This window comes from Anser anser (assembly GCF_964211835.1).
Source record: "Anser anser genome assembly, chromosome: 2".
NCBI classification, from domain to species: domain Eukaryota; kingdom Metazoa; phylum Chordata; class Aves; order Anseriformes; family Anatidae; genus Anser; species Anser anser.
This window is the reverse complement of record NC_139721.1, coordinates 150,068,482-150,087,021: the sequence shown is the minus strand read 5'-3', so window position 1 is coordinate 150,087,021 and position 18,540 is coordinate 150,068,482. Positions and strand designations below refer to the sequence as shown.

The window sequence follows — 18,540 nt, the reverse complement described above, 5'->3', positions numbered from 1 at the left end:
TTTTAAGGACCTTCCCTGGATTTTAGGTGAAGAGCATTGTCAGGTTTGGGGGATATTTTTGCTTTAATAACTTTTTTTCAGACATTGTCAGCCTGAAAATTATGGCCCATATATTCTGGCCTATGAAATCGGGAGAACTCAACGGCTTTACTCTAGCAAAGAATTTTATTTGCATACATTTGCCTCAAGGTAACAAGTTCATACCATTTTATAGTATGACCTTGAATACCTATTGTCATGTGTCTTTTTTTTTTTTATTTTTTAGTTTCTTATCTTTCCTTCTTTTAAAAAGAAGTTTTTAACCTTCATTGTGAAGAATATCATGAAAACCTATTCTGAATACACCCTACTGGATCCAAAATCCAGAATTTAAATTAAAACAAACAAACATAAAAACAGTGTCATATTATCATTTATTTAAATTCTCAGACATTTAAGGCAATCTTGACCTTTTTTTTTAAGACCTGGTTCCTAATTTAGGGATGCTTGGAACTATGGCTGTTTGACAACATCCATCAACAACCTCAATGCTGACATGCTCAAATTACCACAAAGTGTTAAATTCAAAAGAACTCTCATAGCTGACATTTTTGCATTTAGTGTTTATTATTATTATTATTATTATTATTATTTGCATACATCTTACTAGCACAGACTGTTTCATTTTGTTCAGTGTTTTCATCTGGTTTTGTATTACACCCTAGTTTAAGGCTGGTGTATTATTATCAGTCCTACAGATGATTCTTGAAGGACACTGTTTTATTGAAATGTAACAGTATACAGAAAAAAAAAAATCCTACACAAGAAAATCTGTTTTCATTTATGTGCATGTGTGCACATATCTATATAAATTTTAACCAAAAAAAAAAACCTGAGCATTCTTAGGATCCTTATTTTCAGCCATTATTCTTTCTTTATTAATGAATTAAAATTAAGAACATAATTTTAGCTTTAAATATTAACTCATACCTACATGTCATAGATGGAACGTACATAGAAAAATGCATGGAGGATAAGGGAAATACTTGCCTCTTCTTTTTCTGGTATGGGTTACCTCTAAAAGTACAAAGGTGATGCTCACACAAAACATTGAAAAAAGCCAGTATTCAGGTTGAAGATGTCTCAGCAAGTCTGCTCTGACATGTTTTCAGACCCCTTGGTCACAAAGTGCTTCATCCTTGCTCCCCCAGACCTTGGCTGCACAGCCCCAGGAGGCATGAGGACTTCTGGGGCTCTACCAGTGAGGAAGTCCTGCACTGTTTTTTGGTGTCTCACAGGACAGCAGGTGAGGGTCCGAAGACTGTTTACATAGAGGTTATTACAAAATCAAGGCATATATCTGCTTTGAATTAAACAATCCGCACGCATGGATATTTGCCTGAACAGACTTTGGGTGCTGCCCTTTGTGTCAAAAGGAGCCGTATCCCACAGCTCTTTATTCTCTTTTTAATCTTCTTCCTTCTGTCCTGGCTAAACACATTAGTCTTTTATGACTTCATCATTATCCTGCGATACTTAATGTGTAATGGAAAATATATTTTTAATATTGAATTACACATTTACTTTTGTTTGGCGACTAGTAGTTTTAGCCTCTCAGACAGATATTCAAACTGTAGTGCCTAATCTGTTTGGATAAATGAAAGAATATACAATCACTTTTTTTTTTTTTTTTTTCCTTTGGTTTTAAATTGTGCATTATAGTTAAGATAAATAATGTCCTGTCAGAAAGCACAGAGACCCAGGTCTGGGTATATCCCATCTGTGTAAGTGCTGGAAACCTTATTGCAGAAATCTCCTTTAGTCAGCTGCTTTGTTGTGTGTTACCACAGAATTTTTACCTACAGGCATCCAGGCTGAGTTTTTGCCCTACAAAGCATCTGTGGTCTGGACTTTGGGGACTGAAATTAGAAGAAGCTACAGGAGACTTCACATGTGCTGTGAAAACACTACATCCCTTTGTCTCCTTCTCACCCTCCCTTTCGTTAGCAGAGTGGGGCTGGCCAGTGGCACACGTATAGCGAGGAGCACAGCTCTATAGATTTCACCTGCCGTGCCTTTTTGTGCGGAACCACTGTGGCGTTCAATGCCTCTCTCTTCTGCTTGATTAAAGATAATAAGGGACAAGTCACTGACAACCCTTTGAGGCAGGGTGGTTTCTGGAGATAACTAAGGGTTGGATTTGTATAATCATATTTATATTTAGGATTTGATTAGGTTTTGCTTTATAATTCTTGCTATATTTTTAGTTTAGCTTACTGAACATTAGAGCAGCCCTCTCTGCAGTGACCAGTCTAATACCTCCTAAGCCCCACAAGGGGATGTTGGGACACTAAAGACCATCAATCCTTATGAATAATGCATCTATTTCCTACTGAGGCTCAAATTCCATTAATACTATAACATTATTACATCTCTTATTTACTCTTTTCTCTCTGTGGGATTAAAGATTAATTATTAACAATTTTTTTTTCAAATTAAGGAGAAATCTCAGTACATGCAAAAATTTCAGACAGAATATACTGAGCTTATTGCCAGAAGAAGAAAGTAAGAAATAGAAAGTAAAATCATGAAATGACAAGAAATATCCCAGCTCCATGATACAGGGATGGGCATTACAAGATCACACCTAAAGATGCTCACTGAAATGCATTGAAACCCAGTGTTCTGTGTGGTGATTTCTCATCCTGGTGGCCAGGGTGAGTCCATCTGTGAAAGGCAGATGGGATTGAATGGAATTATGGTAAAATATCAACAGTATTATCTGTCTGACTGGGAAAAGGAAAACCACTGAGATGATCAGACCAGTTCACAGAACTGCTTTCTCTCTCTCTGCATGTGAGTAATTCCAAATGTGCCGTGGTCTAATTAGGCAGAGCCTGGATGAGTAGCCTCTCTCCCTGTAGGTTCACCACGGTAAGACCTCAGCCTCCTCTGGATGTTTGACTACTACCGTTAATACTTCTACTGCTGATAAATAATTAATTACAGCGAGGATCTATTAAAATCCTGTTGCCCTCAATGTCCTCTTCATAGTTAGCAAAAGCAAATAAAGGGAAACTTAGAAGACTGAATAACTTGCATAGTGAAGTTTGGAAATGAACAATAGTTTTTGACTATCTGTGCAGGTTCAAAGATAAATCTTATAAATTAAATAACATACTGTAAGGTGAAGTACATAAAATTCAGAAAAATACAGCTTTGCATGAGTAACTAGATTTTTTGATATATTCAGTATCAAATCCAAAAAGTAGCACAATACAGGAAAAAAAATTATGTTTCTGTATCCAGTGCAGATCTGCTACCTTCCTGAATTATTACTGAAGTGTTTGTTATGTTACAGAATTTTGTAAATACATCATCTTCCCCAGCCTGGTTGGATAATTTGCCTTTGTCCAGAACTGACCACACATTCTGCTTCTGAAATGCACAGAGGCAATAAAAAGAAGATGGAGGTTTAGCAAGTGAGGCACTGAGGGACTAATATTCAGCAATGCTAATTCCAGCTAAATTTATATTGTATTGAAAGAAAGTGCTGTTAAAGAACAGCTTGGCTTACATCAAGACATGTGGTTACCAGATTACTTTCTATCTCCGCTCAAAAACATTTAGAGAATTTCTCATTAAAATTATTTAAAGTGAAACAAGTCAAATAAATCTACTTAAACGTGTTGTTGCACTGCCTCATTTGTGCTGAAAAAATGTTGCTTTTTTTTTACCTTCTATTTTAACTGTACGTGCGAGGCTTTACTTGCCCATTAACAAAATGCATCACCTCCCAATTGCTTTCTATACCCCCTTAAATGTTAAACATAAACACATATACCATCTGTTTCCTATCATGACACCAATCCAAAATGGCTGCACTAGACACCTCCGCATAATAGATCATCTTAAAACACCTTAGCGGCTTTGCTTTATGGAGTTATTTTTCCTGTGACAAATTATAAACCTATATTTCAAGAACACGACCAAGCTGTAGCCTCCATTACAGTTTTGGAATAGTTTTTCCTTATTTTAACAAAATGTACTAGCTTGTGTCTGATGCAGCACTTTTTTTAAAGCCATAGGCCACCTTTGTTGCTATGGTATCCTACAAATGCAGTTAATTTCTTCAGTTATTAATTCTCGGCTAGTAGTTTTTGAAGCATTCAGATTGAAAACATTACAGTTGAAGGCAGTCACTGCTGTAACCTACAAAATGATTATGTAGCTGTTGTGTAACTGAAACTGCATTGCAAATTGCAAGTGTTTATCATCAGTCTGCAATCAAAAATAAATTTCAGCAAAAAAAAATCATATTTCTGTTAAAAAAATCATTTCTGTAATGCTTGCACTTGTAAACTCCAGCTATCAAATGTTCAGGGGAAATTGATAAAATACAGTCATAAATGTCATTGAATCAAAATTTGTTTTTGAACGGATTTCAAATCTACCTCCTCCTCAGGTTCAGCTCTATGGAAAAATGACCGTGTCTGAAGTCAGTTGAATTCAGTGAGGAATTTCTCCTTGACTTAAATGAGCTTTTGACCAAGGCCTCACAATATTAATGCAGCAACCTGCAAACCCTTATTTCCCAGGGTACCTCCAATGAATCCTAGACTGATTAAACCTCTGTAGACCTATGTGCAAAAGCAATACTCCATCTGCTCATTCTCCCTTATATGTAAGAGCTCAAATGGTTATGAGACAGTATTGCTACAAGTTTGATCAAAAATAAATGTCATATACCTAGGGACCATGAATAAGGGATGAAACAGCCAGTGTAAAGGGTAAAAGAGATAAAGGGAAAAAAAATAAAGATACTATTGCCTTGGATTTCATAATCTCAGTGGAGTTTCTTGCCATGTCAGAGGCTTTATTTAAGAAGTACCTGTTAATGCCTCATGGCTACACGATCCCATAGGATGAAGCAAAAGCAGGCAGACTTCTACAGAGGTAGCACAGGCTGCTAGGTATCTTGTCGCCAGAAATAAAGAACTGATGTATTGGTTCCATTGCCTGCCTTATAAACTGATAATACCTGAGGAAGCAAAGCTGGAGAGCTTGAGGAAGAGGTGTTGCAGAGCTTTCTTTTCCAAACCATTTTGTCTCCAATGAATTCTTGAAGAATGGAGGAACAAGGAGGGAACGTAGTTCCTTTTACACTTTTAAAGGCAGAGGGCAAACCTTTACCTGTCACCCCTGTTCCTACGTAGTTAGAGCTCCCTTTACCTTAACTCTTCTCTACATGCAAGGTTAAGGAGACCTCCAATTGGTGGAGAATGGACCTTTCCTCTTATTGAAGGTCATCTCTCTCTGTTGTGAGAATATGTGATATTACATACACCTTTGGGGATGTATAAATAACACTCAGCTACTTTTTGAAACAGTCACCATAGTGTTTTTCCTTCTTCTTGTCTCTAATTTCTCTACTGTCATTTGTGCGATTTACAGAGGTTGTTTTTATTCCTCTGGGCTTTCAGTGCAATTAAAGAAAATAAAGAGTGAATGCTCAAGTAGTTGAGAAGAATGAGAGAGGAAAAAGACAAATACAAAGGCAGAGGTACTGTAAACAACTTCTAAAGAGGAAAGGATAAAATACAGTTTGTCTTCAATATGCTTTCACAGGCACAAATCTAGATTCAGCTTGTGACAATTCATAATATGGTTTAGAGGGGGAGAGATGGCAATATTTAGACAATATGAACATCCAATTTAAGAAAATAACAAACATTTGTCTATTGTGAACTTTAAAGTCATCTGTACTTACAATAAATATAGTCATTCAAATAAGTTGGTAAACTGCGATTTGCCCTACTTGCACTGACCACTTTTATGCCAGGATTTTTTCACACCCAAGTTAAAAAAAATAAAAACAGGTTCTGTTTGGGGATTTTAACTGTTTCGTCTTGACCTTTGAGTGCATGTAAGTGTGCCTAAGTGCACAAGCATGCTGTATCTGACCTCTATAGTAAGAAGCTAACATGTTGGCTTAGAAGCTCTGTCCTCTTTTTCACTTTGTTAACCTCCCTTGAATTTGTTGGAACTTGCTGAGGCTACTCATCAAAGTCTGCACTCTGTCTAAGCCACCTGACATTTTTACTCTTAAACTCACACCCCTTCCCATTTGCTCTGGGTTTCAAAACCTGGAATTAAGCAAGTCTGCAGTAGACATATATGTTGAAATGCACTAACCCTGAAATGGCTATTGCTTTCTTCTTTGCTGTTTCCTTGTTGCCCAATAGCTCTGTCACTAGCATTTTTTTGTGAACACCCCCCGCTTTTTTTTTTTAACAATCTGAAAAGAGGGGAGTGGAATATCAATAACAGCCGTAGCAGTGGAATTATTGGGCCTTTTTTTTTTTTTTTTTAAGGTACGGTAAGACACAGCCCTAGAGGACACACACCCAGTAAACAGACAAAAATTTGCCAGTCCTTGTTCTGCATTACACACCCATTGAACATTTTGGGTGGAGAACCCCCAAGGTCAAGCTCAGTTCTTCAAAAATATTTCCATTTCTATCTTGTATACAGTTGAGAAGGCAAAATGTCACAATCCCTAAATCTCTGTAACCTTTATTATTTCTGTTGCAACTGTGACTGAGTTTCCCAGAACAGGTTTCATTGTGCGAGGTAATGGAAGCGATAAAATGTGGTATCTCCCTCTCATTACAGATCAGGATTTTGTTTAAATTGCCATTTTCCTTGCCTATACAGAGGCATATTGTCTGCTTACCAGCCCACTGCAAAGCTGACGTAGGTGGCAAGGGTCTCTCCCACCTACCCCTTCCACCTCAGTTTGGACTTATTCATTCTTTTTTCTGCTTCATTTTTATAACATTTCTAATTTTAAACCATGAGCGCTCAAATCCTGTGAACTCATTTCACATGTTTAAAGTCAGTTTCTCAGCGTGTAACTTTGCTATTCCTGCCAATGGTTTTTCTCGATGCTTAAGGGACTTTTACCACAACCCTGAGTGAAGCAGAAGCCACAAGGCAACATAAAACAAATTCTGCATGCGTCCAAAGTCAGTGTACATGCCAGTCATGCTTTGAAGAGCCATTGTTCTGAAAAAATGCTGTTCATATAGAGGCTTGCAGTTGGCTGGCTGAATGTTACCAGCATGTGGGTCAAGTCAGCCCCACAGCAGGCTCGGATCTATGCATGTAGACCAGGCAGGCTTCACGTGGTTCCTTCCCAGAGATGCGCCTTGGAGGTTTCGGGCTTGCTTTCTCAGTGATGGGACAGCTCAGAGGCCCACAGCCAGCTGGAGTAGTTATGGGCAGGTGCTTCTAGGCCAGCCATCTCCTTTCTGTTTATTTCCTTCACTTTAAATGCCCACTGAATCACATTTCCCACATGCATTCACCTCTTCAGAACAAGCGATTTGGAATAAAGGTGTGGTCTTGTAGTAAAAATCGTGTTAACTATTTATTCCGCTGAGAACAGAAGTTGAATCAACAACAGCTTTTCAGATATGGAAGATATGCTTCTACTGCCAAAGTTATTTTCTCACCAGTGCTTGTCTTCCACGAAGTGACCTGACCCAAAGATATTTGTATGTGAGATCAGATGGCTCAAGAGAAGGCATCAACATAGTATTTGACATTGGTATGTATGCCTTCAGAGATGGGAAAGATGAAGCCAGACACATGATGCTGATAAGAATTTCTTTTTATGTTATTCCAATAAAAAATACATTCATACAGAAATATAACAATCTTGCAAAAAACAATTTCAAATAAAATCTTGTAAAACAAAATTTTTACAAAAATCTTACAAAGAGATTCTTTAGATAACAGGGTGCTTCAAAAACAAAAAAAGAAATTTCACTAATAGAAACTTTTTCTTCTTAAATTTCAAGCAAAAATGTTTTTTTTTTATTTTTATTTTTTATTTTTCAGCTTGATTGAGGCTCAGTTATCACCTGAACAAAATGTACTTGCTTATTAAGAAAATTACAGGCATTTGACATATGGCACACAGCCCCACCCCATCCACACAAGTCTGATGGTATTTCACAATTGAGACAAGCCAGTGCAAGTTTAATGTTTTTTGTTTGTTTGTTTGGGGTTGTTTTTTTTTTTTTTTTGCTTTTGTTTACTTTCTTATTTTTCAGAAGTATGGCTAAGCCAATGACATTGCAAACAAGGAGTTTAAAAAAAAAAAAAAAGAAAAAAGAAAAAACACACCTAAATAGAAATCCATTTATCCTCTTTTTTTTCGGGGGGGAGGGAAAAAAAGTGCATTTTCAGGCAATTTAAAACAAAAATGAAATGAGAATGATTTAAGCCTGCATGTTCCTTAGAACCAGATCACTTGCATATACTTTTTCCTAAACCACTTATCTACATACATTTCCAGGAAGATATACCAAAATATTAGCATAGTAAGCAAGACCAATAATAAATAGAAAAAAGAAACAGATCACATGTTTCATTGCATCAACTGTAGTGAGCTGGTTTTAAAAAAAATAAAAATACTGCTTTTGGACAGACTATTTCTATTCTAGGAAAAAACAGTCTTTATTTTAGCTGAACTATGCAAAATTAGAGCTCAACCACCACAACAACTAGCTCACTCACAGGTCCTCCCATAAGCCGGAAGGCCAAAATATGAGTGTACTTCATCTGCACACAGCTAATATTCTTTTAGCATGCCAATACTCAGTTCATATCATTCTTATATGGCCACAGATACGCTATTCCAGACAACCTAATAACTACAAAACACAGTCAGCAGTCTGAGAAGAACTGAATGCCAACAAAGCCTTTAGCATAGCATTAAGCTAAAGGTAAAGCCTCTAAAAATGCTAGATTTTAATAACTGTATCTTTCATTTCTTTGTCTCCTTAATGACCATGTTGGGGGGGAGGGGATATTTTGACGGGCTGTGGCATTTTCTAGCTATGTGTTCTAATTTTTTTTCCTTTTAAAAAAAATATTTATATATTATCTATATATATACACACATACACAGACTGTACACACAAATATACATACACAATTATTTTTCTGCCCACTTTTTAAAAAAAAAGTAATATAGTTTCTTTCTGTATGACCAACAGATAGCTAGATATATAGATGTGAAACTTGTGCCTTTTAAGCAAATACATCTTTTAATACTTCTGTATCTTTAATATGTATGAAAACTTGACATATTAAGTACAGTTGGGGTGTGTATATACACAGTTGTTGTGCAAGGTCAATATAAAAAAAGTCTCAAGGTGGCAGAACTGGTCAGGTATTCAATTGGCATATGCATTATACTGTAACACAGTCAAATTGTCTAAGTTAAACAAATACTGTACTGACATGAATGACTTTTCTCTATATTTGTCTTTGTAAAGGAGGACCCTGGAAGTAACCTTTTTTTCCCCTCATATTATACATTTGATACAGTACAATGCCAGGTGAAAAGAGAGCCTTAATAAAGCATGCATCACCCATACCCCTGTATAAGACCCCCTACAAGAGAAGGTCACTTGCATAAGGCACCATTATTAAGGTCAACAGTGCATTAACAGCTAGAAAACCAGAAGTTAGTCCTCAAGGCATAAATAAGAGAAAAATTAGCTGCATGAGAAAAATCAGTTTCTAACCAATAGTGGTTTTATCCACCCAACAGAAAAAATTATTCATGTTCCATACATTATGTAACATTAGACCAATTGTATTTTAGCTGCTCTTAACTGGAATCAAAACTGCAGTCCTGATTAAAGAATGGAAAAGCATATAGTTCCCCAGAACCATGCAATAACCTTTGTATTATAATGAAAAGTTATAGTTGTGTTACATTTGTAAATACACAGCTTATACAATGGATTACAAATGAGCTCTGTAGCAAGTAAAACAAGCTACTTGACACATTGCACGTTTAATAGCTGCACCAGACACCTAAAGCTCCTCTCACACAGGAACGGGGAGGTCCCCATCTCCATTCTGGCATCCTGACTCTTTTTATTCCCCCCTTCCCCTCTCCGTTTTCCCTCGAAAAAGGTGCAGACACCCCTCCCCCCACCCCTTGGAAATGATTGGTGGTCGTCCCATCTCACAAGATATTCCTCACATACAAGACATTCAGACTATTTTTTTTTCTCTTACAGTTATAAAACAACCACAAGAAAAAAAATGTGCCTCAGCATACAGTCGTCAATAGATCCTCATAGCACACAGTCGCCCAATCATTGACATTCTCAGTGCACATGCTCACGGCAAAAGGCTTAGGAGCCACTCAGAAGGTTAGATACCAGTGTATGAGTCCAGGAAACCCCAAACATCACGCACCGCGGTTGCTATGCCGTTTCTTACATGACTTATTAGCCCTCAAAAGACCTTCAAGGAAGAGAGGTCCTGGAGGCAACTGGGTAGGGTGCAAAATGGCATGCTTTGGCTGGAACACGCATCCCTCCGCTCAAGGCTCTTCAACCTTGACGCCTCTTAGCCCACAGGATTCACCTCGTGACCCACTCAGAGGTGTCTCTTCATGTGAAGGGCCAGGTGGTCGGACCTGGAAAAACACCTGCAAGGAAAGAGAAAGATGGCGTGTTAGATGAGGGTTGGGTGCACTCATGGCACATTTTATGAGGTCAAGATCCCCCCATGCTCTGCGGCTCCATACCGCGGCCGGGGGAGGAGGGATGGGGCAATCCTGGAGACACCGGAGCACTCAAGGCGTCCCCAGGCACCTGGGTGCTCTGCAGGTAGGTGGTAGCACTGGGGATTTCACAACACTAATCTGCACCATCAGGCTACAAACTATATCCAGGTGATTAGTAAAACATTTTTTTCCCACTATGAAGGCATAATAATCCCTTAAAAATACTAGACACAATTGTGTCCCCAAGCGATTCCTTCACAAATGAACCTTGTGAAAGGCAGCCTAGACTCACTTTCCAGCAAGTGTTAAAAATAACTATTTTAAAAGGTGCATTTCAGTCGCATACCTGTCACAGTGACTACATTTAAAAGGCTTGGCACCAGTGTGCTTTCTGAAGTGTCTGGTTAATTCATCACTTCTTGCGAAACGCCACTCACACCCTTCCCATGAACATCTGTAAGGCTTTTCCCCTACAAAGAAAGCAGATTATATGTTAGTCACGACTTCACTCAAACAAAGATCGGTGCTATCCCAGTCATTTTCTATGTAAACCTCCTCCACCCCCTAAAGACCGTCAATTTTATTTAACATATCTGAATGCTTCAAAACATGTAGGCAAAGAAGGCAAAATTCATCCACCTGATTCCTACTTAACTATTGTGCTGCAACAGCACATCAAATAATCTCATTCTTGTTACAAAAAGCGATTAAACAGGTTCTCAGGAAACAAAGAAATCCAACCTTGTACCATTCCTGTTCATCTGTAATAGCACCCTGACTCCCAAACAGGTAGCATGGACCTCACGAAGGTGATTAAAGACAGCGCAGCTAGGCTCCCAGATGCAATTAGGCTACTGTATTGCATCAAAGTCCTCTGTCATTCACTCATCTGTATAACATGCAACCTCCTTCTGCTGAGCTACATTTTCTTGGAAAAGCCTGCACAGCACTTTGAACATTGCTATTTTAGCATTCAAGAAATACCACTTCCATTCACAGGAACGTTCTCAGCCAGACAGCACCGGGACAACAGTTCTGCAATACTTCTGAGGCCGGCAGCTATTTATGTCTGCTCAACCACCACGGTTTCAGTGGAAGTTGCTCTTTCCTCTCAAAATAATCTCGTTTTATCGGACTTCTGCCTGACAATGGGAGCATCCAAGCTTGCTCAGACTTCCCATAAAAGCCACAAAATGCTGAGCTCATGAGTCAAAACAGGATCTCTTCCGTGAATTCTCTTTCCACATCATGGGGAAAAAAAACTGCATAGGTCTTTGGATTTGCACACCAAGAACGCCTAACTAATTCCTCACATTAAGCGATGACTACTGAGCCAAGGCAGAGCTCTACACATCTAACTGCTGTCATAAAAAGATGTTGAATATTAATACTCAAACAAGCAAATCAGCATGCTACTTCAACCATAAAATATTTATAAAAGTCCTGAAGTGTCTACCTTCCTCACTTTCTTTCCCAATAACACACAGGATTATTTTTTTTCCATTCAGATTCCGTAACAATAAAATGCTGTTTCTCAGTATTTTGGGATAAAATTATACAGTCAATCATACATTTGCAAGTCCAATTAGGCAGATATATTAGAAGAACTACAACGCACCATGGCTTTCCAAGATTTTTGCTGACAAAATGGCACACAAAACTGTTAAATTATTTACAACTATAGCTGTACTTTATATAATCAAGGCCTTGGGATGTCTGGTTGAATAGACCCAATGTACAGTGGACCATGAAGACAGGCTCTTATGCTACTTTGCGATCCCGATCCATCCAGCTTTTGGATATGCCATTCCTTTTTTTTTTTTTTTCTCCTCAAGAAAGTCTCAGTTAGCTTTTGCTTTGGAAATAAATTGTGAACAGAGGTATAGCGTCTCTTTTGGCTAGCGAGTGCTCCCGAAGACCACATGCCTCTGCAGTTTCCCAAGGATTGCCTAGTTAAACGAGTGGCTCATACTTGCTATGACAGCAGACTCATCCACAGCCAACTGCCTTGGCTTCAGCCGGCTTACGAAGAGAATGAGGAAGTGATGTCGCCCATGCTGGTAAGCCTCTCGCACTATTACATCATCTCTCCAAACCTGGGCTCCCACCCAGCGATTGTGTAAGGCCGTGACACCACCACCGTCAGGGGTATTCCCTGCAGTACTTGCCAACTCTTAACAAGCATTCGGTTACTAACCTGTATGAGTGCGCTGATGTGCTTTCAGATGTGAACTTTTGGTGTAAACTTTCCTGCAACCGTTAAAGTGACACCTGTGAACACGCCTTCTGCCATCTGGCGAGGTGTCACCATTGGCGGGGGTACCTTTTTCTGCAGTCTTTCCAGCGGTACCGGTACGAATTTTCCCCGGTGAATGCAACTCACCCGGCGTACAATTCCATAGCTGGGAAGAAGGCTCCTTGCTCAGCTCAGGAGACGAAGGGGGAGTGGAAGTGACAGATGAACTCAAGTTTCCTGAACTGGCTAAAACATCGCTTATAGGGTCAGAGGTAAACTTGGTCGTGGGCGAGAGCTCCTCGGAGCTGTCCGAAGATTCACTGCTCACGTCAGAATTCAAACTGTTGGTCTCTAAGTTCTGACTAGTAGGGCTGTCCTCTTTTGGGACACACGTGCTCTTCAGTTCAGATTCCTCCTTTTTCTCACGTGCCAGAATAATTTTGGTCCAGAGATCCTCTTGGCTATCAAATTTGATTTCAGATGCAGATACATAACAGGGTTCGCTTTGAAGATACCGTTCCAGCTCCAAACACGTCTAGGTGAAAGAGAAGGAGAAAAAAGAGGAAAGTTACAAGCTGGCTCAAAATAAACCCAATTGTATTTTACACTTCAAAAAGCATGCAGGAATGTAGTACGTTCGATTTGAGGTTTCTAGGTTCAAAACAAATTAAAGGCTCCTCCAGCCGTAACTAGGTGACTGTTATGATGAAAAGAAATCGCTTCTCAAGACCTGGGCAGGAGTTCAAACACACAGCTGAAGGTGCAAGTCAGCTTGGGTTTGCAAAATGGCATTCTAATGAGTCACTCAAATTATCATCACTCTCATCATAAAAATCTGTGTTTTAGCAGGCTGACGTTGAAAAGGGACCATAGAGAGCCACAACAAATAATTACACTTCACTCTCGCGCTCTGCCTAACGTCAAGTTGTTTTGCATCTCCCTCACACAAACACGAGGCTGAAGGGACCCGGGCGAACACAATGTGCTCTGACAGGCAGCTAAAGCCCGAACGCCGCGTCAGAAAACAAAGCCACATTTCAGCATGGCTGCGGAGCTGCCGGCCCGTCTTCTGGGGCCATCAATGGAGCAGCAGACGTCCTCCCATTTCCTGTGCATGAGAACACTGCATGCTCGACTTTCAAAGAATGTCATTTCCAAGCGTATTGGCATGCACGCCACATAGCTCGGGCTGCTCCCCTGCACGGTTGGAGGAACAAGGGGGGGAACTTCGGTGACAGAAGAGAGGGGAGAAAAAAGTTCCCGAATAGAAACGTCCTATTCTATAGGATGCGAAACGGGAAATTACTCTGAGGTCCTGCTGGGAGTCCCACAATGAACAAGAACTTTATCTACTGGCCAAGAGTGCAACTGTATGAGTCATCGCTCGCTTTCTTTCACGCAATGCCAAAGGAGACTTCCTTTTAAAATCCTGTCCATCTGCCAAGAAAGTACTCTGTTCAAATATACATGCAACAGTACATGGACAACTTCCCCCCCCCCAGCCGCATTCCTCTCCACTCCATGAAACGAAACAAAACAAAAAACAAAACCACCCTAAATGGGTGAAGCTGCGGTTTTCAATTTCAATTACCCTGCTGACTTTCTAGCCATTTGCAGAGGAGAACAAAAAAGGGTACGAACTGTTATGGCAACAAGCTGATGTTTTGGGATTATTCTTTCCACTATAGGAAACGATCCATATGGAAGCGTTACACAGAAAAAAAAAAGGACACACCAAGTTTCCATACCAAACTCTACTTATTTTAGCAAGATCATCCCTTCCCAGCCCGGTAGCAAAACCTGATCCCAAATGCCACACATTCCCTCACAGCCCCTTCCCATCTGCCTCCCGTCTCCCCCAGTAAACTGGGTCACATGTTGTGACCAGGCCAGGAGCGAGGGCAAAAATGGGGGGGGGAAAAAACAACACAAAAACAACAAAACAAGACGAAAACAACCCCGGCGCTGCACACGGCGTTTAGGTATTTGCCTGTAATTAGATAACTGGTTTGCAACGCACGTTGACAACAAAAAAGGGTTTCGATAGGGACGACACAATAGTGTATTGATTTTCCGAGAAATCAGAAGGGAAGGGGGGGGGGGAGCATTTATTAAGATCTTGTTAAACTTTAATATTCCCGGCTAATTTAAATTCCTCATTAGGTAGATTATAGTAATGGGGACCGGAGCGAAGCTCTCTCTCTCTCTGAGTTTAAATGCCTCTGAAGGCTACTGGGAAAGAGGGCTGGCCCCTTGCCAAAAACCCAAATGCCTGAAGGAAACTACTTAGCTCCATTTCAATCACGTACTATGAGGCTGCCTCTTTGAAAGGGGAAGGGGGGAGGGAAGGAAAAAAAAATATGAAATAAAATATAAGGGGTGGGGGGTGATTGCATACAATAAGGAGGCATGTGAAGGCTGTAGCACTTTGCATCTTTGCCTTTCGACCTTCTTGGGTAGGCTCCTTCGCCTCGCCAGCAGGTACCGGCTGTGGTCCCCGTCGCACCCCGGAGCGGGGCTGTCAGCGGAGCCCCCCGCTCGGAGCGGATTAGGGCGAGAAAGGAGGGGAAGGAAAAAAGGCAACGAAATATGTCCATTAAAGGGAAGGAGCCTCCGTTCTTCCTCCTTCCCCACCAAGGCAATTAGCACAAGGGGAGCGCTGTCATATGACTGACAACTCTGCAAAGCTCCCTGCGCTGGGGAATAGCTCCATTATACACATACATGTATACATTATATATATATACGTGCACAGATGTGCACGTACACCCGTGCGTGGTTCTTCCCATCATCGCTAGGAAATAATGCATAATAATAATAATAATAAAAATAATAACAGCAGGCTTGGAAAGGCAGCCCGTGGCCGAGGCGGGGAGCCGGGCTGACAAGACCCAGCTGCGGAGCCCGGAGCCGGCACCGGAGCAAAACTTTTGCCCGGACCCGGTGCGGAGCCCAGGGGCCGGGGAGCTGCGGGGCCGGGCAGGGAGACGGGCAGCTCTTCGCCTTCACCTCGGGGCTCTCAAAAAAATTGAAAAAAATAAAAATAAAAATTTAAAAAAAAAATCAAAAAACGCCGTGCAATTTAAAAGCGAAACACCTGCTTCCAAACGTCGCTAGGTATTTGTGCTCAGATCTCCCCAAACTCGCCGCTGACACTTGGTTGGTTTTTTTTTTTTTTTTTTTCCTCCTCTTTCAATCCGCTCATCCTTTAATACGGCTTTAAAAAAAAAAAAAATACGACAACAACAACAACAACATCGACATCCTCGTTTTACCTGTTGCCAATATTCCTCCAGGGACGGCAAGGCTGAGAAGTACCCCGTGTCGTGCACAATCTGGAGTTCCTGGAAGATGCTGCACATGGGGAGCACATCCATGGCTCAAGTTGCAACAACAAAAGTCACTGCTGGTTACCAAAAACACCACGAGAGATGCCTCCTTTATGTGCGAGGGGGGTGTGCCGGGGGGGTGTCAAAAACCTCAGCTCTCAGTTTCCAAGCCCCCCCCCCCCTTCCTTCCAGAGAAGAAGAAGAAAAAAAAAAAATATTAAAAAATAAAAAATAAAAAAAATATTTTATATATACGGAGATATATATATATATATTAATTCCTTGAGGAGCTTAGGGAGGAAAAAAGACCCGAAGTTTCATGCAAAGTTTAATCGCACGGCAAAGGCAAAGGACGGCTTTCCCGAGGCGGCCGGCGGAGGACCCTGGCGCAGGAGCGGGCTCAATATTTGCAAACACGGCGCTGCTGCGAATGCAGCCCCCTGCAAAACTTCCCCGCTCAAAGCCCGGCCCGGCCGCGCCGCCGCCCCCGCCCCCCCCCGCGCCCGCCCCCCCTCTCTCTCCCTCCCCCTCCCTCCCCGTCCTCCTCCTCCTCCTCCTCTCTCCCCCCTCCCTCCCCGCCCCTCGTGATCCCGTGACGCCGCCCGCTCCGCCGCCGCCCAATCCCCGCCGCGCGCCCCGCGCCCCGCGTGCCGATGATGTCAGAGTCGCCCAATCGGAGCCCGGCAGGCATCGCGGCTCCTCCTGGCGTGACCGAGCCCGGCCGTGACGGCTCCCGCCATTGGCCCGATTCGAAATTCGCCCCCTCCTGATTGGAGGGCTGGGCGGCAGGCTATTTTTAGCAGGGTATATAAAGCGGGGAAGCGGCGGCTTTTTCGGGAGGGGAGGTGTGCGCTCGCGTAGCGGGCAGCGCGCGGGGGAGGGGAGGCGGCCGCGCTCTGCGCTGCCGGCGGCGGGCGCCGAGGGCGCTGCGGAGCCGCTCGCGTAGGGCGGCCGCGAGGGGCGGTGAGGCGGCCGCTGCGCCCTGTGGGGCAGAGGGGAAGGGGAGGCCGGGGGGGCCTCACCGCAGCGTCAGGGTGCCGTGGTTCGGTCTGGGCGGCCGCCGTGTCGCCTCCCTGCGAGGCAGGGAGCAGGGGGTGCCCATAGCGGGCAAGCTGCTGGGTCGTGAGGTCCCTGTGGGCTAGGGGGTTGAGGTTTTGGGGCGATCCTCGATTGAGTGAGGGATTTGGAAGTGTGGCAGGACCTACCCTCGCACCTCGTGCCTGCCCTCACAGCTCCCCTACTGGCCTGCACCTCGGTGCAGCACCCTATGCTGTGTGCGTGTCCATCAAAAACACCGTTTTGGTGTGTCATTATCACGGCATCCTCATTCCTAACACAGCCCATTGGCGATACGGCTGTCTTCGTACAATGGAAAAACATTTTCTGTGGTTAGCTTTCCAAAGGACTGTCCAGCGCATGGAAAAAAACGCTCCTAATGTCTTGCCTTTACTGAAGGACCTCTAATTTTCCGCTGATGTTTCCATTGTAATCTCTTCTCCGTTATTTCCATCTCCACGCTTTTGTCTCTGTTGCTAGTTACTTACAAATGGCAACTAACGTATTTAAAGTTTGTTCTGCCCACTGTCTTCTGAGAAGTAGCGATTGTAGGAGTCAAAATGTCAAAGTCTAACTTTCCATCCCCTAGCCCTTCGCAAGCTGTTAATATGGCCATTTTGTAAGCATACAACTGGTGCTTCTGGTTGGGTTTTCCAACGTCTATGGAAAAAAAAGCTGAAGGTCAATTATAGCATTATTGTATGCTCAGAAAAATGAGCTAATGTTGAAGACTCAAAACATATAAATCCAGAGAACTACACTCACTTAGTAATTCTTTACCTGGCTTCAGAGGGCCAAACACGTGAATATGTTTCCAAAGTTACCTTGCAGACAACAGATAGTTTTGTCTACTTGTTTCCAAAACCAAATCGTCCAAAGAAAAGCGTAGAAGGAAAAAGAAGTCTCAAAAATATTAACTATACACCTAAATTGAGCCTACTTTTAGTTCTGTAGAGTGGAGTATTTTGTGGTCTGAGTTGCCATGTGGGTTCCAGTCAAATATAACCTGGCAGCATAACTGTAGAAATCCTTAGTGTTGTATAGCCAACCTGCTCCCTCTCTGGATAAGATTTTAGTTTCAAACAAAGTGACAGTGAATGTTACTATCCACACTTTTGTTTATTCATTTAAGTTTGCTTCGTTTTAGCTATGCTTCATGTAACAGAGGTCTCGGCTCCTCAGGGGCTGGATGAGGTTTATTGTGCCCATGTGGAATTTGAAGCATAAGGGTCTTATTCAGTAGTTATCTTCAGAAGGACAGTATCTCACGGTGAAGGACAACTGGAGATACTAAATGTAAATTAGTGAAGATGCAATATGAAAAAGAAAAATAAAAGTCC

The 18,540-nt window shown here is 41.9% G+C and overlaps 1 protein-coding gene across 2 annotated transcripts; it reads right to left on the bottom strand.

Annotated features, from left to right (window-relative positions):
* Window positions 1-7,636: 7,636 nt before the first annotated feature.
* Window positions 7,637-16,603, bottom strand: KLF6 (KLF transcription factor 6). Of its 2 annotated transcripts, none has more exons than XM_083822949.1 (4): window positions 16,091-16,603; window positions 12,777-13,350; window positions 10,926-11,049; window positions 7,637-10,501 (listed from the first exon to the last, which is right to left on the bottom strand). In XM_083822949.1, exons 1-4 carry the CDS (start codon window positions 16,190-16,192, stop codon window positions 10,450-10,452), a joined length of 852 nt encoding a protein of 283 aa, XP_083679075.1. In that variant the 5' UTR covers window positions 16,193-16,603; the 3' UTR covers window positions 7,637-10,449. The 2 variants fall into 2 exon arrangements, 1 of the variants encoding a protein (XP_083679075.1); XR_014579184.1 differs by having other exon boundaries at window positions 8,043-10,630; window positions 10,784-11,049; window positions 16,091-16,601.
* Between the last annotated feature and the right edge of the window lie 1,937 nt (window positions 16,604-18,540).

What these genes read in the sequence shown, in the direction of transcription:
- KLF6 (XM_083822949.1), bottom strand. Translation starts at nt 16,192, where the DNA reads ATGGATGTGCTCCCCATGTGCAGCATCTTCCAGGAACTCCAGATTGTG. An exon ending in TGGAGGAATATTGGCAACAG is followed by an intron (nt 13,351 to 16,090) that starts GTAAAACGAGGA and finishes TCTTTCACCTAG; the next exon opens with ACGTGTTTGGAGCTGGAACG. An exon ending in ACATCAGCGCACTCATACAG is followed by an intron (nt 11,050 to 12,776) that starts GTTAGTAACCGA and finishes CTTTCTTTGTAG; the next exon opens with GGGAAAAGCCTTACAGATGT.